The 23,639-nt window shown below is 44.5% G+C and overlaps 2 protein-coding genes, 1 long non-coding RNA gene and 1 pseudogene across 4 annotated transcripts in view; 2 read left to right on the top strand and 2 right to left on the bottom strand.

The window, feature by feature from the left end:
• Nucleotides 1-7,180: 7,180 nt before the first annotated feature.
• LOC134728647 (collagen alpha-1(I) chain-like) lies at nucleotides 7,181-11,087 on the bottom strand. The gene is made up of 2 exons (XM_063594908.1): nucleotides 9,655-11,087; nucleotides 7,181-7,453 (listed from the first exon to the last, which is right to left on the bottom strand). Exon 1 carries the CDS (start codon nucleotides 11,085-11,087, stop codon nucleotides 10,602-10,604), a length of 486 nt encoding a protein of 161 aa, XP_063450978.1. The 3' UTR covers nucleotides 7,181-7,453; nucleotides 9,655-10,601.
• SLC1A4 (solute carrier family 1 member 4) overlaps nucleotides 10,010-23,639 on the top strand; it is a 34,697-nt gene continuing 21,067 nt past the window's right edge. Inside the window, exons 1-2 of one of the 2 annotated variants that reach the window (XM_034953273.3) lie at nucleotides 10,010-10,148; nucleotides 22,972-23,014. Coding sequence is in view for 1 of the 2 variants with exons in the window: in XM_003830900.5 (XP_003830948.3) it covers nucleotides 11,156-11,682; nucleotides 22,972-23,014 (570 nt within the window). In the remaining variant the exon portion in view is untranslated. Of the gene's footprint in view, nucleotides 10,149-11,155; nucleotides 11,683-22,971; nucleotides 23,015-23,639 lie in introns of those variants that run through there. The other variant, XM_003830900.5, reaches the window with a different exon arrangement.
• Nucleotides 11,689-23,639, bottom strand: part of LOC129397160 (uncharacterized) — a 66,351-nt gene continuing 54,400 nt past the window's right edge. The window contains exon 4 of the long non-coding RNA XR_010109267.1: nucleotides 11,689-17,671. This is a non-coding gene — a long non-coding RNA (uncharacterized LOC129397160). The remainder of the gene's footprint in view (nucleotides 17,672-23,639) is intronic.
• Nucleotides 16,266-16,380, top strand: LOC112438954 (U6 spliceosomal RNA; annotated as a pseudogene).

Below are 23,639 nucleotides of genomic sequence, written 5' to 3'. Positions count from 1 at the left end.
AGCCCCCTCTCTACTAAAAAAAATACAAAAAGTAGCCGGGCGTGGTGGTGAGTGCCTGTAATCCCAGCTACTTGGGAGGCTGAGGCAGGAGAATTGCTTGAACCAGGGAGGCAGAGGTTGCAGTGAGCCAAGATTGTGCCAGTGCCCTCCAGCCTGGGCGACTGAGCGACTGATCGTGCTCCAGCCTGAGCGAGACTCTGTCTCAAAAAACAAACAAACAAATAAACAAAAAAGAGCCAGATGCTCCACATTGCATGTGGTGGCCACAGTCACAAATGCAGACTGTCCAGGCAGCACTGCATTGGTGACTCATACACCACAAGTAGTGATACTTACTGGCATGATTTCCTAAAATAGGTAACCAACACTTAATAAAGTTTCAAGCAAAGCACTCTTTTTTCAATATGCACAGCAATTACAATCTTAGAAATTCAGTGCATATTCATATTAAGCAAGAAATATTTGATGTTTCTATATAAAACAGAATCAGATTATTGGCTCAGATAATTTTCAACAGATTATTTTCCTTGTGGATTTCATACAGGATATTGGAAACCCGTGAAGGACAGATTTGCTGTGCAGGATGGTCCAGTGCATTGCAGGACATCTGACATCCCTGGCCTTCAAACATTATGACAGCTAAGAGACTCCCCCAGACACTTCCAAAATGTCCTTTAGGAGGCAGTACTGCTCATGTTAAGAAACTTCTACAGTAAGTAGTCTCTGCCTGTATCAGTTGTCTTCCCATAAATAATGCAGTGCAACTGTGGCAGCCATGAGAAAGACCTTGCAGACTAATTAGTCTAATTCACCAATTGGTGTGCTCTGAAATCCACTGCCATGTTTGTGTCAAGGCCATGCCTCCCACAGGCTGCTCCCAGCCAATGGCTGAATGCGGTGGGGATTCTGCTGTTCCTAGGAGGCTCAAGACTCCTCTGACAGCTGGCTTTCACTTGAGGTTCCCCAATAGCTTTGCTACACCTTCCTGAGATTGCAGGACAGTCTAGGACATTTCCATTCAACCTTCCTTCCCTCTTTCCTTCACCCGGGATCAGACTTGCATTGCCTTCTGACAGCATTCCTAGCTCACAGCTCCCTCTCTATTTTCTCTTACATAAGAAAGTCCCTAATAAAATCCCTTGTACATTTTATTCTATCTTCTTTTCTTTTCTTTCTTTCTTTTTTTTTTTGTAGAGATAAGGTCTCCCTGTGTTGTCCAGGCTGATCTCGAACTCCTGAGCTCAAGCAATCCTCCAGCCTCAGCCTATCAAAGTGCTGAAATTATAGGCAGGCATGAACCACTGCACCCAGCTGGCATCTGCTTCTTGGAGAACTTGGACCAATACATTAAAAAAAAAAAAAAATGAAACCTCTGGGGCATTCAGCAATAAGTGTTTCTTTCTCATGTTTCAGGAGGTGGGGTAAGAGGCAGAAACTAGACAGCTCTCCTGATCTTGGCTGGGTTTGCTGCCATATCCGCAGGCTGACTGGTTGGTCATTGGTCTGGAATGACCTCTACTATGATAGCTGGAGGACTCAGTCATGCTCCAGGTGACTCTCATCCTCCATCAGGCTAGTCCAGGCATGGTCTTATGGCAATGGCACAGGCACAAGAGAAAAGCTCAACATGTAAGCCCATTTCAAATCTCTGCTTGTCTCAGGTCAGCCATACCCACTGGCCAAAGGGAAGCACATGATTGAGCCCAGATTCAGAATTGGAGGGCCCTGAAAAGCAACATGACAAAGGGTCAGGACACAGGGAGAGGTTAAAAATGGGACTATTTTCATAATCTATCACAATATCCATGCATTTGTCTTACAAGTGAAGCACTCTTCTTTCTCAATTTTTAAAAAATTGTAACTGTCCTTACAACTTTCTATAATCACATCATTGTAGAGTCACTTGATAGAGAGGAAGTCTAAAACACTGTGTATTTACCAAACGACTCAGAATTATTCACATGAGGCTCTCTAAGCAGGAAAAGACTTCCTCTACATTCACTAGAGGGTTAAAGTCATTTTCTCTTCCATGCAATGACCCAGGGCCATGACTGCTTATGACAAAGATTAGATCAGTTACAGGTAGCAAAGGATCTAAATTTTCTTTGTACATTCAAATGATTTATTGTATTTCCAAACTTCTTCCACACAAATGTACAGAAGTTAAGACATTATTATTTTTTAAATGAATTTGAGTGAATTCAAAGTTATCCCTGTGATAACATCCTTTACTTGCAGGCCAACATTCTTCCTTAAGTGGAAAGAAAATCTGTTGTGTTACAGGCCGGTAGCCAGGAATTACCTCTAAACCTAGGTCCACCTATGGCTGTAGGCACTGTGTGTAAACATCATTTGTCATGTGTGCCCTTGGAGAAAACGAATGGCGAACCACAGTTCTGGGCCCCTGTGACGTCTCACTGCTCCGAGCTTCTGTGATACTTACCTTTCTACTAAAATTGCACAACTCTGCTGTGGAACAAAATCAAATGTGGAGTCTTTTGCTCTATCATTATTCTTTCCTGTAAAAACAATGTTTTATAATTTTGAAAATTTTGGGCCGGGAGCGGTGGCTCATGCCCATAATCCCAGCAGCACTTTGGGAGGCTGAGACGGGCGGATCACCTGAGTTCAGGAGTTCGAAACCAGCCTGACCAACATGGTAAAATCCTGTCTCTACTAAAAATACAAGAATTAGCCAGGTGTGGTGGTACGTGCCTGTAGTCCCAGCTACTCCGGAGGCTGAGGCAGGAGAATAGCTTGAACCCAGGAAGTGGAGGTTGTGGTGAGCTGAGATCGCACCACTGCACTCTAGCCTGGGTGACAGAGTGAGACTCCATCTCAAAGAATAATAATGAATAATAATAGTAATAATTTTGAAAACATTTAAATCTACTTAAAAGTTTCAAGAACAAAACAACACCCATATATCCTCATCCAGTTTTACCAGGTATTAACATCTTACCTCCCCCACTGCATCATTCTCTTTATATTTGTATACATTTCCTGTTTGCCAAGCCACCCAAAAATTGTGTGCAGACGCCATGACACTTCATCCCTAAATATTCCTTCATGGTCTGTCAAGAACGAGGCTATTGTCTTAATATCCAGAACACCATTGTCACCCCTTAAAAGAACTCAACATGAAGTTCAACATATAGTCCACACAAGATTTTCCTTAATTCCCTCAATATTGTACTTTTCTTTTAATCTAGATTCCATTGCATTTTGTTGTTATATCTCATTAATTTATTAACTGGAAGAATAAAATATATATAGATGTTTGGGTCCTATCCCAGAGCTACAGAAACAAAATTTCCAGGGTAGAGCCCTGGAATCTGGTCTTTTCAAATTCTTTCTAGGTGACTCTGATGACAGTTAACCCTGAGCTCTGAGCTCTACTTGTAAGATGAGTTATCTTTTTCAGGAGTCCATATCTTTTTCCCCAAATAGACTTTAGTCCACTCCAGTGAATTCTTACACCAAGCACAATAAATTCTTGTGAGAACTATAACTCATACTAACTGATACCCATTTCTTCTCCACCCTATCCAATCCCCCTCTCCTCTAATTCCACCAGCTTCTCACCTTATAGCATTGCACTTAGTTGGAAGGACTTGATTGGCAGGCTTTAAAGGCCTAACTCTAGATCTTATTTTGTTCTTTAATGCCGAATTCTGTTAATTCAATGCCCTTATAAATTATTCTTGATTGAATAATATGGTGGGGGAGGGATTGGCTTGTTGAAATGCAGGTTCCAAGGCCCTGCTCCAGGCTCAGGAATATGCATTTTATCAGCTGCTCTAGTAATTCTTACTCCCCAGTTTTGTATTCATTCTATGAGCCGTGCAGAGTGATTTATTCTTAGTGAGAAACTACATAAACATCTCATTGTGTTGTTGAATTAAATCCCTAGCCTTAGAACTGCCACCCACAAAACCCAGACACCAACCTAACTGGTGTTCCCATCTTCTAACTTGTCTTCTTCGGTGCTCTTATTTCACCAGACCCTTCTACAAAGAAAATGTCAGTTATTATATCTTTAGCTAGTCTCTAAAACCATGGAGACAGACACTTTACTTCAGTTTCATTCTGACTTTTACTCCCATTCTGACCAAATTCCTTTTTTAGTATTGACTCAAATTGTTTATCTGAGTCTGCACCTGACCTTTTGGTTCTAGGGGCATTTCTATGGCCCCTTTTTTCTCTTGTTTTCTTTTTGGTTTGTAGGGATGATACTGAGGGGAGCCTAGAAAAAGGATTACTGATTACAAAGTCATCAGTACTTTGATGCCAGTATGCCACTGTACACTAAGTTATTCACCACAGGAGAAAAAGAATTCATTTATTACTTTAGATTTTGTCTTTGCTTGCTCTGTTTGCTAAGTAGTCAGATCTATTTGGAGAGCAAATATTCTTTTTTTAAAAAAAAAATCACATCGTACTTCCCACAGAGTTGTGTTTTGCTGATATGGAAAGAACTAAACTGGCATTTAACCTTTTTAATATAATTGTTACTTAAACTATCTGGTATCTCTTAGGAAAAGTAAAAAGTACTCCAAAATCCAAATTTGCCTGTGATGAAGGATAAAATTTTCTTTTTTCAGTCCATTCATGGCAGAAAAATAACTCCTGCTCCATGATTTTGGTGATGTTCCTGGTGAATCTAGTGAAATAATGTGAAAAATATGTAAAGGTCATCAGATGTGAAGATAGAGCTGAGACAACCTCTTTGCTAGCAGAAGCCGGCGTGTGAGTACAATACACTATTCATGGGTACATAAGTATATTGGGAGTGGCAGTCACTTTGACAAGAAAGGAATAAAACTATTGTTATCACTCTGTAAGTAAAAAATCTATAGCCATTCTTTAATGAGGGAAACTGAGTCTCCTTCATGATGGATGATGCAGTCCTGGTTTTAAGAACATGACTAAATCATGACAAAATAACTTTCTTTTATTTTATAAAAAATTGTATGTATTTATGGTGTAAAACGTGATGTTTTGATATATGTATACATTGTGGAATGCCTAAACTATTTAACATACACATTTCTGCAAATACTTATTTTTTGTGGTAAGAACTCTTTAAAACTACTCTCTTAGCAACTTGCAAGTATACAATATATTGTTATTATCTACAGTCACCATCATGTACAATAGATCTCTTGAACTTATTCCTCCTAATTGAAATTTTGTTTCCTTTGACCAACATATCTCCAATCCCCCTAATCACCAGCCTCTAGTAACTACCTTTCTACTTTCTGTATCAGTGAGTTCTACTTTTGTATAATAAATTCCACATATAAATGAGATCATATGGTTTGTCTTTCTGTGCCTACCTTAACAAAATATCCTTCAGATTGATCCATGTGGTTGCAAATGACAGGATTTCCTTCTTTTTAAAGGCTGAATAGTATTCCATTGTGTTTATGTACCACATTCTCTTTATCCATTCATCCTTTGATACACAGGTTGTTTCCATATCTCAGCTACTGTGAATAGTGCAGCAATGAACATGGGAGTGCAGATATCTCTTCAACATACTGATTTCATATCCTTTGGATATACATCCAGGGATTGCTGTTTTCATTTCTAATTTTTTGAGGAACTTCCATACTGTTGTCCATAATGGCTATACTAATTTACATTCCCACCAACAGTGTGCAAGTGTTCTCCTTACTCCACATCCTCTATAACATTTGTTATCTTTCTTCTTTTTGTTAATGGCCACTCTGATACCTGTCAGGTGATATCTCATTGTGGTTTTAATTTGCATTTCCCTGATAATTAGTGATGTTGAACATTTTTTATATACTTATTGGCCATTTGTATGCCTTCTTTTGAGATATGTCTATTCAAGTCCTTTGCCCATTTTTTAATTGGGTTATTTGTTTTCTTTCTGTTGAATTGTTTGAGTTCCTTATATATTTTGGATATTAACCGCTTATCAGATGTCTGGTTTGCAAATATACTCTCCCACTCTGTAGGTTGTCTCTTCCTTCTGTTGATTGTTTCCTTTGCTCTGCAGAGCTTTTTAGTGTGACATAATCCCATTTTTCTGTTTCCCCTTTTGTTGCCTGTGCTTTGGGGTCATATTTTTAAAATATCATTTCCCATACCAATGCCATGATGCTTTTCTCATATTTCTCATATTTTCTTCTAGTAGTTTAACAGTTTCAGGTCTTAAATTTAAGTTTTTAATCCATTTTGAGTTGATTTTTGTATATGGTGTGAGATGAGGGTTTAATTGCATTCTTCTGCATATGGATATCCAGTTTTCCCAGCACCATTTATTGAGAGACTGTCCAAAGCAAATTTCTAGTAGAGTTGTCTAAAGAAACACCAGAGCTAGGGCAAGTAGTGACTTATGTGTACTGCGCTGGCCCACAAAACACGAGTATTTAAGCAGGAATGTTACTGTGGGTTGAAGATGGCTGCAAATTCTTAGTTATTCCCACCATGGAGTGATGGGATCTAATTCTCCTCCTTTGAATTTGGGCTGGCCTTAATGATTTGCTTGACTGACAGAATGAGAAAGAAGTAATGTTCTGGGACTTCTGAGGTTAGGTCAGAAGAAGTCTTGCAGCTTCTACCTACATTTCTTAAGACACTCACTTTGGGGGAAATCAATCACTACATAAGAGATTTGACTTCACCAAGATTGCCATACTGTGAGGAAACCCAAGCTACCCACACTGAGAGAGCAACAGATGCCCAGCTAGCCCCAGCAGATCCAAACCCACTAGCCAAGGTGCCAGTCGTGTGAATGAAAGAGGCATCTTGGACATCCCAGACTCAATAGATGCAATGTGGGAAAGAAATGAGGATCCTAATAGATAGCCAGAACCTAGGCCTCAGGCAGAGGACCCCAAGTGAGCTGTCCTAGCCATCTCTAGCCATTAAGCCACCCCAGCTTGGGGTTTCAGTCATTGTGAAACAGAAATGAGACCTCCTGTTATGCCCTGTCTGAATTTCTGGCCCATAAAATCATGAGCATAAAAAAATTGGTGGTTGTTTTATGCCACTCCTTTTTGAGATGGTTGTTGTTTTATGCCAGCGTGGTTTAGGCTGGTTCGTTATGCAGCAACAGATAACTGGAACAGATGCTGAAGTGAGCATTTGTATTACTCAATTATTGCTACAATAACGCAGTATAACACATGACTCCGGAACTCAGTGGGTTTCAATAAGCATTTATTTTTCTCACGCATGGGTCTGTGGGTTGACTGGGGTGTTCTTCTTTAGGCTGTGAGGCAGCTGGGTTTGATCAGGGCTGCAGGCTAAATTCAGGCACACTCCTGTCTTTGTTCTGGTGCCAGGCTGAAGGGGCAGCATCTACCCAAGGCATGCTGGGTCACACGTATGCAGGAGTCCACATGCGATTGTGTGAAAACATTTTGATGCCTCCGCTTGCATCACATCCACAAAGGCAATGGGGAAGGTAAACTCCTATCTAAGTGGAAGAAACAAGGGAATAAATTTTGGCTGAACAATACTTTAGCCTATCACGGGATCGGATGACAGTAGTGGTAACGCTGTCAGGCTGGATCACTTGTAAGGCGTTGCTATAATTCAGTACTTACGCATCCAGAAACCAGGGAAAACACATATAAGTACCGTGGGGGAAGGTGTCTAACACAGGAATCAACTTTTTTTTTGCACAAAATACCTACAAACAGGAGGCATGTAAAATTATCAAAAGACCAAAAAATGCAAAAGGAGAGGAAGAAAGAGGGAAAAAGGTGGCAGAAAGTGAACCCTTTCATAGAGAGATATAGTAATACCACCAAATGTTGCTGAGGCCAGAAGAGGACACCTGTTTCTTGGTTTGCCTCACAAGTAGGCAGAGTGGCTACAGTGCAGCCCTCTGGAGATAAAAGGCCCCAAGAGACCCTTTCGCTAATTCAATGACAGATATATGTAGCATAGTATAAGGCACCCCCAAACAGTGCTCTCATACTCAGCACCACATGATGTCTAGTAGTTCAGGGAGTTCTCCACTCCCAATTGAGGGTTGACTGACTGTTATTGCAGCTTTGGAGTGCACAGGTACAGCATAAAAAGCTGCAGGCAGCAAGCAGAGTTGGTGCAAAGAGGATTCAGAAAGGCTATGGGAGGAATGTGGTATCTGAACTGGGACTGGATGGAGAGGCAGAACAATGTGGAAGGAGCACACAGTGCCATTTTTGCAGGAGGCATAGAGGGCACATGGCTAGAGAGCAGGCTGAGGCCAGATCACGGTAGGCCTCGAATGCCAGGATGAGGAACACATTCTTAATTCACTGGGAGCCACTGAAAGCTTTTGAACAAGAAGTGATATGAAGGAGTTGTCCTCCAATATCATTTTTCTGTGTTTCCTTAGTAACAGAAACTCCAATTTTTTAACTGGGTGGATGCCTGTGTAAAACAAAAATTACATTCCCTAACGTTTCTTGCAGAAAAGTATGGTCATTTGACTAAATTCTTATCGATGAAATATAAGAGAAATAATGTGTATGACTTTTAGGAAGTTTTTTTAAAGAGAGAAGGCATGCCCTCATTGCTCTTTCTTTTCTGCTGGGTGAAAGCTGAACTTTATCCTAACATGTATATTATTCATTAGGAAGATTAGCCTGGGGCAAGGCAAAATACAGGATGGTTGGAACAAAAGGAGCATTGGAAGTGGGAAGACTAATTAGGAGAACATTTCAATAGCCCAGATAAGAAGTGAGGAAATAAGAACTGAGCCAGTGTGGTAGCAGTGGGAATAGATGGGATGGGCAGATGTGATAAATATTGTGAAAGGAATCTCTGTGGGACTTGGCAATTCATTAGATGAGAGAAGGCACCACAGAGGGAAGAATCAAAGTTCACTTTGAAGTTTCACACAGAGGTGACTGGGTCATCAATTATGTTTTAACCGAAGGGATGAGCAGGTTTGAGGAAGGCAACCATGAGTTTGGTTTTGAACATTTTAGTTGGGACGCCTGCAGGATATTCAGGTGAAGATGTAAAACAGGCAGCCGAAGACTCATTTCTGGAGCATGATTTGAGAGTCTTTTGCATAAACGTGGTAGTCAAAACAAAGGGAAGGGCTGATTGGCAAAACACAGTGTGTGTCTGTAGGAATTACTCTTTCTTCAGTGCACATAGAGAAATGAACTGCATTCTGGAAAACCAGATACAAATATGTGCAGCTCTTCATCTGACACTACCTCCCCCGCCCCCCCCCCCCACACACACACACAATCCTTACAAGTTCTAGCCAATAGCTGGCTGGCTCCAAGCAATAAAATACTCACTGTCTCAAAATTTGGACAGCTCCTTAAAGTTCCTTATGAAGGCATTTTGATTTGCACAAATATGTCATGACGTTTTAAGATGACTCCTTTTTAGCAAGAAATCTATAGTAAATTGCCTTCCTCCTTAATTGAGGTTAGCCACAATTAAGTCTTCCCTTGCCTGGCACAGTGGGTGGTGCCAGCTACCAAGGAGGATCCCATAAGCCCAGGAACTGGGAGACCAGCCTGGGCAACATAGCGAGACCTTGTCCCAGAAAGAGAGGAAAGAAAGGAAAGAAAGGGAAAGAAGGAAAGAAGGAAGGAAGGGAGGGAGGGAGGGAGGAAGGAAGGAAGGAAAGAAGGAAGGAAAAAGAAAAAACAAAAGACCACTCACGGAAGTCTTTAAAGAACAATTCACAAGCAGAATAAGAAAATATAAAAATATAATAACTGTGACACAGTAAAAAGACTCAGCAGAAGTTTCCCTTGTAACTCGCGTGGCCAAAGCAGATATCAAATAAAAGATGAAATAAACAGGAAATCCATAGAACGTGAACAATAAGGAACCGTTCAGGATGGTCAAACCGCCGTCTGCGCTGTTTTCTCGCCAGGGCTCAGGCCTGGGAACGGAAGAGGTTAAAATCCAGTGGCTTGTGTTTCAGCTTTGGTTACGTGGCAGAAACCAACTGGAAGTGGTGGCGTGAGAGCTCTGTTTCTTCTAGAAGAGCTTTGCGTCTTAAACGGCCATACCGCAGACAGCTGCCTGGCGGGCGACCCAGCCCCATCCTGATGGCCCCAGGACACAAGCCCAGGAGCGCCCCGGTGCGCGCGGTTCCGCGGCCCAGGGGCGCCGGGTTTGGTGGCACAGCGAGCCCCCTTTCTCTAGCGGTATGGCTGCGTTAGAGCCCTAATGAGCGCGTGCGAAGGCTCCCCTTATTCATCCATCCTCCGGTCCGTCCTTTGTCTCAAGGCCGGGGCCTTGCTGGGCACCATGGCGTGCTTTACCGCACAAGCCCCTGAGGACCCCTGGAACAAGGGATCTTCCGCAGGAGGGGACGCGGCGGCAGAACCGCCCCGGGCCCCCTCACCGCGCCCGGCCCCCTGGCGGGAGAGGCCGGCGAGCTCTGGAGAGGAGAGCGGGCCGCGCGGGGGCGAAAGCGCCACCCGGGAGAGAGGGACCCTCCCCTCTCCTCCCCTCTTCTCCCCTCCCCTCCCCTCCCACAGTCCTCAGGAGGAGGAACGCCGCTGCGTTCTAAGTTCTCCCGGGCCCTCTGGCCCCGAGGACTCAGATCCCGGCCGCGGGAGAGGGCCCGGCAGGTGCCAACGAGTCCGGGCGGTCCTTCAGCCCGCACTTCCCCGCGGTCGCCCGGAGCCGGCCTCCGTTAGCCGGGCGGGTAGGCGGCTATTGGCGCCAGGATTGGCCGGCGCCGCCCGCGCCCCCGCGGCCTCGGGTGGAGCCTCCCGCCCGGCCGCCCCCTGCGGCACCCGCGACACGGGTGGGGACCAGAGGCTCCCGGCGGCGGCTCCCGGGCTGTGATTGGCCAGCGCCGCAGGGGGCGGGACGGCGGGCGTGAAGTGGGCGGGCTGGGGCCGCTCGCGCTCCCTCCTACTTCCCCCTCTGCGTCCGCGTTCGCGGCTCCCGTTTGCATCATCTCCAGCCGGCGGCTGCTCCAGGGAGGCTGGGCGCGATCCTCTCCGCCCGCGGCTCCAACCCGCACTCTGCGCCTCTCCTCGCCTTTCTCGCACCTGCTCCTGCGCCAGGCCGGGAGACCCCCGGGGCGGCTTCCCAGAACCTGCGGAGCACAACTGGACGACCGACCCATTCATTGGGAACCCCGACTTTTGCCAGAGCCCACGTCCCCTGCCACCTCTAGCTCGGAGCGGCGTGTAGCGCCATGGAGAAGAGCAACGAGACCAACGGCTACCTTGACAGCGCTCAGGCGGGGCCTGCGGCCGGGCCCGGAGCTCCGGGGACCGCGGCGGGACGCGCACGGCGTTGCGCGGGCTTCCTGCGGCGCCAAGCGCTGGTGCTGCTCACCGTGTCCGGGGTGCTGGCGGGCGCGGGCCTGGGCGCGGCGTTGCGCGGGCTCAGCCTGAGCCGCACGCAGGTCACCTACCTGGCCTTCCCCGGCGAGATGCTGCTCCGCATGCTGCGCATGATCATCCTGCCGCTGGTGGTCTGCAGCCTGGTGTCGGGCGCCGCCTCCCTCGATGCCAGCTGCCTCGGGCGTCTGGGCGGCATCGCTGTCGCCTACTTTGGCCTCACCACACTGAGTGCCTCGGCGCTCGCCGTGGCCTTGGCGTTCATCATCAAGCCAGGATCCGGTGCGCAGACCCTTCAGTCCAGCGACCTGGGGCTGGAGGACTCGGGGCCTCCTCCTGTCCCCAAAGAGACGGTGGACTCTTTCCTCGACCTGGCCAGGTAACACTCTCCACCTCTCCCAGGGCCCAGTGGGAGACGCCAGCTCTCGGATGCCCTCCAGTTCATACACCCATATGCTTATACGCTCCTAAGAGTTAATTCTTAGCTGGCTGCTGGTGGCGTTTAACGTTTTAAAAATATCAAAATGACGTCTGGAGTCTTTGCGTGCTGACCACACCTTTGCAAACAGCTGGGGCGCACCGCACAATCGAAAGAGCAGGGCCGCATCTTTGAGCAAGAACCAGTCCCCACCGTTAGGTGGGCGTTTGTTAGGGAAGAGCCAGCCGCCCCGCCTGTTCTTTACTCCTTATACTCTCGCGCTGCTCTCCCCGGTAAAAATGTTCCGACCACGCCCCAATGGCTTCGCCTCATTTTCTCCCACATGGTGCCTAAAAGCTTCTGGGAGCATTGGTTAAGTTTTGCCTCTTGGGTCATCCGGCTTGCAATCTATGGCCTTCTCTGTTACAGTCCTTGGCTGCAAAGGAAGCTGGCAATTTTCTGCAGTTATCAGTGGACCCACGGATAATAGGGCTGGGGTTAGTTGAGTGAGACATATTGCCCAGAAATATGCCTCTCCTGAAGGCTTGGGGCTTGGGACAGGTTGCTGTCCACCCCAGTAAAGACCACGGCAGAGTGCTGTGTTTCAAAGGCCTTTCTTTGTGCGAAAGTGTTAGTTCTAGAGGGGAGGGAGAGAAGCATCTTCACTTAGTTTTGCCTGCTTTTTGTAATTCTTAGAAGTTGCATTTCATCCTTTGAGATGATGTAGTATCCTTTCTGTGACTTATCCAAAACCTTGGTCTCTCCTGGTTTCTCCATTAGCCCAAAGTTCACAAATGTGGAAACTGCAGCCTGGAGGCATTTACTGATCTAACCAGGTTCAGTTGAGTGAGGAGTCCAGCTGGCTCCTTCTCCAGATTTCTGATGATTTTGGATTCTGAGCCTTGGAGTTATTAATATATTTTGTCTTGAGTTATTGAGGCAAAGCTCCTCATTGCTGAGGTTGTGAAAAACAGCAAACCCTGGGCAAAATGACTTGCCTTTCCAACTGTTTCCATTTCTCCTTCTGGAAAATGTGATGGCTGTCTGCACTTAAGAGAGAGATTGTTCACTTAAAACAACAAAAATCTAGGACATCCGTATTTAAAAACAAACAAACAACAACAACAACAAAAAAAACACTCATGAGGGAGACCAAAAGTTCTTGCCAAAAGGGCAGATAGTGGTGGCCTATTAGGACTTTTAAGGGGATCACAGCTTTTTTTTTTTTTTTTTTTTTTTAAAGTCTGGGTCTTGCTCTTTTGCCCAGACTGGAGTGCAGTGTTGGGATCCTAGCTCACTGCATCCCCGAACTCCTAGGCTTCAGCGATCCTCCTGCCTCAGTCTCCAGAGTAGCTGAGATTACAGGTGCACACCACCACACCCAGCTAACTTTTTGTTTGTTTGTTTGTTTTTTGAGACGGAGTCTCGCTCTGTCACCCAGGCTGGAGTGCAGTGGTGCGATCTCGGCTCACTGCAAGCTCCGCCTCCTGGGTTCACGCCATTCTCCTGCCTCAGCCTCCCGAGTAGCTGGGATTACAGGCGCGTGCCACCACGCCCGGCTAATTTTTTGTATTTTTTAGTAGAGACGGGGTTTCACCATGTTAGCCAGGATGGTCTCGATCTCCTGACCTCGTGATCCACCCGCCTCGGCCTCCCAAAGTGCTGGGATTACAGGCGTGAGCCACCCCGCCCGGCCCCAGCTAACTGTTTAAATTTTTTTAGAGATGGGGTTTCACTATGCTGCCCACGCTGGTCTAGATCACAGCCTTTGTTCTGTGACTGGCAGCTTGATATTTGGAGTCCAGACACTTTTTAAGTTCGGAAACTAACTTTTAGGTGAGTGCTGAAAAGAAGTCTCCTGAGGTTGAGAGCACCTTTAGCCTATTACCTGTAGGAGGTCGGTCAGCTTTCTCAGGGAGGAAAGGCAATAATGGGGTTAAAGGATTATTCTTTGCAGGGATCTGTGGCCCAGGGAGGGAGAATGGATGTTCAGCTCTGCCCTGCTATGGTCCCGCACCGGGAGCCTCAATAGGATCTTTTAACTCCAGAAGAGGGGGCAGTGGTGGTAAGGGGTACCTCATTACCTCCAGCTCCAGAAGGGACTTCTTGTTTCCTGATCATGGTTTTCTAGTTTTAGACCCAAGCCCCTTCACCTCCTGCTTCTGACATGGATGGTGACCCAGCATCATAGCTTAGTAGTGTGGGTGCAACTTTTCAATGACTTGGGCTGCACCTGCATGGAGGGCTAAGAGAGGATTTGTTGTGGCTTGCTGGGGATAGGTAGTGCTTCACAATTCTTCCAACAGCCAACTTCATCTAATCCAGCAGCTCACGGATAAAGGTGGGGCAGGTGGTATATCCCATTTTATGACTGAGGAAACTGAGACAGAGATTAAGCGATTTGCTCAAGGTCATGGAGTGGCTTATAAAGAAGAGATTAGAAGGACTGTGGGTCTCCTACCCCACAGTGCAGGGTTCTCTCTATTTCTCCTAATCCCTCTTCCTCCAAGTTAACATGCTTTAGTAATGTCACCTGCCTAGTCTAGTGTGGCTATCTCAGAAATGCTTTCTCTGGGCCCAGAGAGGAACCAGGTAGGCGTATGACTGGGTAAAGACAAATGCCCCTTTCCTCCAGCCAGCGTGGAGGCTGAGCTCCTCAAGTGAAGGAAAGTATGTGTGCACCGCTGAGGTTTGGTCTCAGGCTGAGCAGCTTGTGAAAGGAAACTAAGTCCCAAGCCACCCGGAAACGCTTCCTGTGTCTGGAGAGTCTCTGACATCAAAATTAAAAAATTGCTTCCTTCAAGGAAACTTCATGGATGTGGATTTCATGTGACTCTGGGCATCTTCTTTGGAAAGGCAGTGCCCCATTCCTTTCTTCCTAGGGGCACGTGAATGAAATGAGACTCTGCCAGTAAACGCCTCAGTTATCCAGCAGGCCCTCTCGAGGTAGCTGCTGAGAACTTAAACACCTGGAAGAGTGGGAAAGGCCTCTGATGAGTCAGCATAGCTGCTGCTGAGGCTTTGTGCTAAAGTCCATGCCCTTTCCTGATGGTAAAGTGCCCCCAAATCCCCCAGGGTCTCTCTGTCATGATTTCTAATTTGGTTTTTAAAGCTGGAACTACAAGTCAGAAAGAGATGAAGCTAGTAGGTATTCATTACATGTGTATATGTTTTTTTTAAAATTCAGAATGTCATTGCTGAGTGGTTTGATTTCCCAGCACACAATGGATTAGAAATAACAATGTAGAATAGAGAATTGGGATGAGAAGGCTGGCGCTAGAAGCACTGAGAAGGGATGGCCAATAGTAGCTGGCAGGTGGAAGAATCATAGTCTTCCTGAGCAGCCCGGAGTTCTGTGCCTGGGAATCCAGAACAGTATAGGACTTTGAGAACCATGTGTGACCTAAGTGGTTGACTTGTGGCTTTTCATCCAAAATGAAATGGTTGGGCACCAAAGAGACAGAAACAGGTTATCAGGAAACTAGTCATTGTGGAACTTCTTGGTCCCTAACAATGCTTACTGGTTGTGGGACATGTCCATAACTTTTCCATTCCTTGGTTTCCTCATCTTTATCATGGGAATCATGATGGTACCCACCTCGCAGGATTGTTCTGAGGGTTAGCTGGGTTGTGTCTTAGAGCTCTAAAGCTCTTCTGGGTTCTAAAGCTGTTAGAACAGTGCTGGCCCAATACACCTGTGCTCTTGTTATAAATAGAGTGATTGGGTTTTCCAGTTCACCTGAGCTAATGGGGATGGCCCTCTTTCCGTAACCTGAAATAAATGAGGGTAGATGGGAAGAAGAGGAATGTTTAGGGGAACTCAAGATGACTTGAAGCTAATGTAGTCTTTAGGTGTATTGGGAACCACATGGCATCTGGAGGAGAAGTGAACAGTAACTGACTATGTTTTAGACTACTAATTAATAGAGTCACACTATGGAAAATTTGGAAAGGGAGAGAAGTCAAAACTAAACACAGAAGAGCCTTCCATTCTGAAATGGGACAGAAGTCCCCACAGATTCTCACTGACATTCCGGTTTCTTTTTCCCCTGCCTTACATGCTTATGATCTCCAGTTGACCTCTGCTATAAATTGAAGGGATTGAGGCAAATGGTTTCTAACATTCCTTTGGGCTCTAAAGTTTGTAGTTTTCAAATGGAGAACCAGGGTGTAACTGCCAAGGAGGCGGGTAGGGACAGAGCCTAGGCCCAGGGCTCTGGTCTGTGCTGGCAGCCAGAAGAATGGCCGAGGGCCACCATCTTGCAGTAGCATAGTAGGGTGTGGCCATGTATATGGTAAATACAATTAGGATTTTGTCTGTTGCCCAGTTTTCTAGGGTTTTTTTCACTGCTCGTGCTAATTTTCTTAATAGCAGACCATGCTCTGAGCCTTTCCCTTCACAGAGGGAGGTGTGCTGGACTTACCTCCTTCTCAAGGACTGGTGTGAATATGTATGATGCTTCTCAAGCTGCAAAGAACACATTACTTGAATAGGTGCAAAAAAAAAAAAACTATCAGAGACTGAGATTTAATATTAGCCCCCTGTGCTTGCCTTGGCAGCACATATACTAAAACTGGAACAATAGAGGAGACGAGCGTGGCCTCCGTGCAAGGATGACACACAACATGATGTCCCAATGTGAAGTGTTCCATATTTTTTAAATTAAAATAAATAGTAATATTAGCCACCAGATGGCAAAGTTGAGGAGTGAGTTGTGAACAATTTCTTTACATTATTGACTGTGGTGGGTTGTTGTAACTATGCCCATGTCTCTTCTATAGGCAAGATGAAGACAGCACATCTAACAAGGATCCAAATTAATGGCATTGTCTCAGCCTAACTAGTGATGAAAGGAAAATAATAGCAGCTTGTAATTTTTTTTAAAAAAAGGTTCTCACTCTTGACCATTTCTTTTACCACCCAGGAGGACACCTGAATAGTTTAGAGACAGAAAAAAGCATCAACCTAGGGAGGTGGGTAGTGATGAAGAGCAGACACTAAAGCCAACCACCTGGGTTTGAAGCCCAGCTCTATGACGTACTTGCTGTACGTGCACAAGTCATTTGTCCTCTCTGTGCCTGAGTGTCCTTATCTGTAAAATGAGACTAGTGAGACCTACAACCTAGAATGGTTGTGAGGATTAAATGAGTTAATATATGAGTGCTTTGCTAATATTCTAGTGTGTCCCACCCTCTCAGGGACAGCTGAGGGCTATTTGATATGAAGCATGAGTACTGCTCTTAACCTAATTTCCCCCAAAAGATCCCCACTCCAGGGGTTCAGCCTTACCCTTTCCAGCTGGAATCTAAAACTGGATGGAGGCCTTAAAGAGAGGATGGATTCACACCCCCATCATCAGAGTGCAAGTCCACCAGCCCCAGCCCTTCCTCAGCTCAGCCTTGTAGGGGGTACCAAGATCTGAAGGGTCACATCCCTGTTAACTGGCTCTGTTACAATAAATACTAGCGATAATAAATATTTATCAGGTGTACATACCATGTCATATCCTGTTCTGAAGAGTCTTTGAAATTTTAATAGATTTGGTAAAGAATTTTTGAACTTAAATAAAAGGAAATAATTCTGGAACAAAATATGCCCAAGCAAAAGTAAATTGTTTTACATTCTTTTCATATAGAACAGAGAAATGCATACCACCCTTGACAATAGGATCAGAAGAACAAACAGTATCAGATGTTACAGAAAGAACGTTTTTGAAGTTTTTCACTGTGTGAGCTGCATGGGTCTGCACAGCACCTCCCACAGTGGTTCTGCTTTGGCCAGTTCAACCTCATTTCATACCAGTTTTTCTGTTTGTTTTAAGTAATGTATTCAAAGAGTCTTATAGCGCTGGAAAAGCTTGTTCATTCATTATCTCCTGGCTTGGACTGACTTGGGCCTCTAGATTTCGTAGTGTAGCTTAGAGGTTTCACACACGTTTTTAATTTTGACCTACCATAAAAAGTACATTTTACATTATGGCATCCACACTATACCCGCCCCCCAACTCCCACATACTCAAACCAAAACACAGGTTCCACCAAACAATATTTTAAGTGTGATACATACTGATATTTTTGTCTAATGTATTTCATCTTTTATAAAATACTGGTTAAAGCCAATACATTGATTTAATGGTCTACTGATATTTGAGAAACTCCGGCCTAATACATATGTAATTCAAGTAGATCTCTCAGGATCAAACAACAGAAAAAGGAAATATTTGCAAACTTGAATAAGATGAGGAGCTCAGTGCTTAGAAGCCTCCTAACACCCACTGAAAGTGGGTGATGTGCAGAGGCGAACACAGGATGACCATTTGGTCCTCCTGACTTCTGGACTCTGGATTTCAGTACTCTACATCTGGGCTGTCCAATACAATAGACACTAGCCACATGTAGCTATTTAAAATTACTTCAAATGTAAATAAAACTTAAAAATCAGTTCCTTGGTGGCACTAGCTACATTTCAAGTGCTCTATAGTCCAACATGGCAGCACAAATGCAGGCATTTCAGTTGGACAGTGCTGGCCTAGATGGAGCAGAAATGGGAGATGCTCAGTGACTGGGCATTGGTGTCTCTATGTGCTAAATGAGGGGATAGAACTGGATCACCTCTAAAATCCCTTCCAGCTCAATGTCTCTGATTTCAAAAGCCCATGAAGCTACTGTGTGAACATGAGGAGTTGGGAAAAATGCCTGAAGACAGAGCTCTGGGAAGCAAAACTGTTTGCCAGAGAGGCAGCTGATCCCGGATTAGAAGAGAGCTCAGGAGTAAGAACCAGAGTTTACCGCAGCACCTGTGTCTGAAAGCCAAAGGAGAGAGGGAAAGTAGACGACAGAGAAACATGTTGCTTTATTCTGGCAGCCTCATCTCCTTGCCCTTGGTGACAGCAGGAGGGCACTGCTCCTGCTCCTGGTCTGTGGCAAGCAGAGGATGAAAGCGAAGGAAGATGCTTTCTATGGTGCTTCAGCTCACTGCCACCAGGAGAGCCCTTCCCAGAGATTGTTATCTGAGAAATGAGCTGTATAATCTAAAAAAAAGTTCAGCCCTCCCATTGAATGTACGTACTTTTTAGTTGGAAAATCTCTAACAGTTATTACCATACTTTTTTATATAAGTTTTTAAACAATTTCAAGGTATGATTTATATACAATAAATGCACCCACTTTAGAGGTACAGTTCAATGAGTTCTGACAAATGGATAACTCATGTGACCACCACCACAATCAAGATACTGAACTTTTCCATCACCTATGACTCTTCTCAGCAATCCCCATTCTCCACCCCTGGCCTCAGGCAGCTGACCTGCTTTTTATCACTATAAATTAGTTTGGCTTTTTCTAGAGTTTCATATCAACGGAATCATTCAGTATGCACTCTCCTTTGTCAGTCTTGTTTTGCTCAGCACAGTGTTGCTGAGATTATCCATGTTGTTGCGTATATCACTTGGCTCCTTTTTATTGCCAAGTGGTATTCCGTTGTATGGAGTTTTCATAATCTTTGTATCCCTTCATCTGTTGATGGACATTTGGGTTTTGGACTATTATGAATAACGCTGTTATGCATACGGTTCCCTTTTGCAGGCATATATTTTTATATTTCTTGGGTAAATATCTAGGAGTGGGCCGGGCATGGTGGCTCACGCCTATAATCCTAGCACTTTGAGAGGTCAAGGTGGGCAGATCACTTTAGGTCAGGAGTTTGAGACCAGCCTGGCCAACATAGTGAAACCCTGTCTGCATTAAAAATACAAAAATTGGCCAGGTGCAGTGGCTCACGCCTGTAATCCCAGCACTTTGGGAGGCTGAGGGGGGCAGATCACGAGGTCAGGAGATTGAGATCATCCTGGCTAACATGGTGAAACCCCGTCTCTACTAAAAATACAAAAACAAAATTAGCCAGGCGTGGTGGCGGGCGCCTGTAGTCCCAGCTACTCGAGAGACTGAGGCAGGAGAATGGTGTGAACCTCGGAGGCAGAGCTTGCAGTGAGCTGAGATCACGCCACTGCCCTCCAGCCTGGGAGACAGAGCGAGACTCCGTCTCAGAAAAATAAATAAATAAATAAATAAATTAGCCGGGCGTGGTGGTGCACACCTGTAGTCCCAACTATTTGGGAAGCTGAGGCAGGAGAATCTTTTGAACTCGGAGGCGGAGGCTGCAGTGAGCCGAGATCTGCCACTGCACTCCAGCCTGGGCAACAAAGTGAGACTCTGTTTCCAAAAAAAAAAAAAAAAAATTCTAGGAATGGAATTGGTGAGTCCTATGGTAAGTGTATGTTTAACTTTATCAGAAACTGTCAAAACACATCACATTTTTCTTAGGAACTTGATTTTTGGGGGGCAGAAGTTGCTCTTTTGCTTCTGGACCCCTCTGTTCCCATTGGATTTTGTAGACTAGATATTGTAGACAGTCTGAAAACAGGTCGGTGTGCCAGTGGCTGTTAGATGTAGAAGTTCTGGGTTAAAGACAGGGCCTGTTCTGGGTGAGATGTTACTGGGTTATTGCTTGTATGAAGAGATTGGGCAGGACAGATAGACAGAATAAACAAATAGTGTTGTGCTCTTTAGAAGAGAATGCATTCAAGGCTGTGGGAAAGGCTGTGCTTGTACCAATTGAGGAAACAGCTAATCCCTGAAGGATGTGAGGTATTTGCCGGGGGAAATTGTTTCCCATGAGGAAAGTGGAGGTCTTCTAACCCAACTCTTTTCTGAACTTCCCGGTCCTCATGGAGAGAGAAACTTAGAGCAGCTCAGTCTGTCAACAACTGAGGATTGTGTGGTGGATACAGAACAGAGAGACTTTGGCACAGGGCCCCTTGCTGCTTCTGACTAGGGCAGAAAATAGAAATGAAATGCCAAAGGTAGCCCCCAAGACTGAAATATGTAAGAAAGTTGCTTTGTAATGGAAATAATAACAAATGTAAGTTGTTATTCATCTATACTCTGAAAACTAGCCAATGTAAGTTGCTAGTCTGTTTCTACTTTTTAAAAAGTAAATATAGCTGTGATAAGAATCAAACTTCTGGTCACAGTTTTGCAACAATTTAATTCAGCTAAAGATTAATTTTTTCTGCTTAAATGCAGACATGTACTCTGGTATTCTCTAAATATGCTAAAAGCAACTCAGGTTCTATGGACAAGTTTGGGAAATGCTGTGTTGCAGGCTGTGTATGCTGGCCGTCCTGTGAGAGCACCCTAAGTGTTCTAATGCATTGATTTTTGCATCTTATTAACTTTGTTGGCTGATATGTTGCTGCATAACAAACTACTACACATTTAACACCTTAAACAGCTTAAAATCTCACATATTTACTATCCTACAGTCTCTCTGGGGTCAGGAATCTTGGGACAGTTTAGTTAGGTCCTCTGCTTCAGAGTCTCTTACAAGGCTGCAATCGGAGGTGTTGGTCAGGGCTAGGTTCTTACCCGCAGGTCCACCTGGGGAGAGATTCACCTCTGAGGTCATGTTGTTGTTGGCAGAATTCAGTTCCTTGAAGTTTGGACTGGGAGCCTCAGTCGGCTCTTGGCTGGAGACCACCTGCAGTTTCTAGTCTCGTGGGCCTTTCTAACATAGCAGCTTGCTTCATCAAAGTATGCAAGCAGAAGACAATAAGAAGAGTCAGCTAGCACAATGGAAGCTACAACCTTATGTAACCAAATCGTGGATGTGACATCCCATCACCTTTGCTGCATTTGTTCATTAGAAGCAAGTCGTAGGTCCACCCAGACTAAAGGGATTACCCAAAGGTGTGAATACCAGGAGGCCATCTTAGACTCTGCCTGCCACAGCTGGGTTGCAGCCAGACCTGCCTACCTCTGAAACCCAATGCACTGCAAATAGTTGCCTGGAGATCCTGGTGAGCAACCCAGCTTCTTACAGAAGTAAGAATTAGTGGATAAGTTTGACACAAATTGTTAAGAATGATCCAGAGTCTTTTGCTCTTCTAGACTTACTCTTCTTGCAGGAAGTGAGAACAAATGGACTGTCGGCTGGAATAGAATTTCTTGTATATCAAGACCAGCATCCTACACAGAGCCCTCAGTAAAACTACTTGCATGAACAGATTTTGGGCTCCATCAGCTCGATTGCCCTACTTTTATAACAAATGTTTATAATATCCTTAATTCTAAGATGAAATCCATAAATAAAATGTCCCTGCCCACGTAATTTCAAAATATCAATATGATGTAACTGTAATATACAAAACAAAAGGAAAATAATTATAACAAAAACAATGTGTCTCAATATATACATGCTCTAAAATAAAGTGGTTGAATGCTTACTCCTGAACTCAGAATCACTGCTAATGAGATAGTTATAAATGCAGACTGTTACTTGACACTGGGTGTGGAATTAGGGACTCAGATTCTACAATTTGCACTGGTGGTGTGATTTTCCAGGAAGACAAATAATATTTGGAAACATTCTGAACAAAGCAAAACAAAAACCACCCCATAATTTACAAGGAGTTACACTTCTGGAAAATTCAGTGTATGTTCAAATTGTGAAAAACAGAACCTTGTTTTGGAATTAGTTTAGTCTTGAGTAATTATAGGTAAGGTTTTTATCTACACGTATGTCATGCAAGACATTGGAGGGCCTTGAGATAATTCATTATACAGGACTCTACTGCATTTAACAGGACAAATGTGTGGGACCTGGCATTTCTCCCTACACACTCCCCCCAATTGGGGAATGCCTCAATTTTGCAACAACAAAAACGCCCTTGGATTTCACTAGTGAGCAGTGACACTTGACATTGCAAACCACTGCAATGGTGCCTAACCTCTAGGTGAGAGGAAAGCAATGCAGTTATAGACTTGGTTGGACACCATTAAGTTCAGATATCAAGGAGTACCATGAGAGAGATGGAAATGAAAATCAGTGGCTTCAAAGTATCTACTGTGGCCCAGCAGCACAGGCACAGTTACGGTGCTTAAATCAAGCAAAAGATGCAGTGTCAGCTAGGGGTGGAGAGAGAACACTGTGTTAGGGTTTTAGAAGTGGACATCTCAAAGCAGATACTTTACACACTGAATTTTAAGAATACTGATGAAGACAGGTACCATGGCTCACGCCTGTAGTCCCAAAACTTTGGGAGGCTGAGGCAGGAGGATCACTTGAGCCCAAAAGTTCAAGGCTGCAGTGAGCTGCAATCACACCACTGCACTCCAGCCTGGGCAACAGGGACCTCATCTCTAAAAAATTGTTTTAAAAGAATACTGACAGAATGCTTTCTTTTCCAACAGAAACCTGTTTCCCTCAAATCTTGTGGTTGCAGCTTTCCGTACGGTAAGGCTTGATACTTTGCTAAAAATATGAAACTTTGATGGAAGAAATGTATCAATTACTGCTATAGAGTTAGGTAAGGTAGAACAGGGAGAGATGGTGGTGTGAACAAAACTTGGTAAGATTGGCCTAAACTTTTATCAATGGGTACCTAGAGTTAAAAAACAACAACAATAAAATAAATAAATAAAGACTGAACAAACAAAACTTTCCAAAATGTCCCACTGGTTCCAAAATTTGTTTACATTACCTAAGAAATACCCTCAAATCACATTTTGGGGATGTCTTAAATATTGTACACTTTTAAAAAAAAATACACTTTTATCTTTTTTTCTGACTATAAAGATAATATGTGCTCACTGCAAAAAAAAAAAATAAAATACAAAGAAGTGTCAGAAAACAAAAATCATCCATAGTCACTGTCTAGAGCTACCCATTATTTTGGTATACCTCTTTCAGATATGTTTTTTCTATGCGTGTATACACATACATTTTAAAAATAAGCATACAGGCTGGGCGCAGTGGCTCATGCCTGTTATCCCAGCACTTTGGGAGGCCAAGGCGGGTGGATCACTTGAGGTCAGGAGTTCGAGACCAGCCTGGCCAACACGGTGAAACCCCGTCTCCA

This window comes from Pan paniscus, chromosome 12, assembly GCF_029289425.2.
Source record: "Pan paniscus chromosome 12, NHGRI_mPanPan1-v2.0_pri, whole genome shotgun sequence".
Classification (NCBI taxonomy): domain Eukaryota; kingdom Metazoa; phylum Chordata; class Mammalia; order Primates; family Hominidae; genus Pan; species Pan paniscus.
The sequence above is the reverse complement of the archived record's forward strand: the minus strand, read 5'-3'. Positions and strand labels throughout refer to the sequence as shown.

Coding starts and splice junctions, on each gene's coding strand:
- LOC134728647 (XM_063594908.1), bottom strand. CDS start 11,087: ATGAATGGGTCGGTCGTCCAGTTGTGCTCCGCAGGTTCTGGGAAGCCG.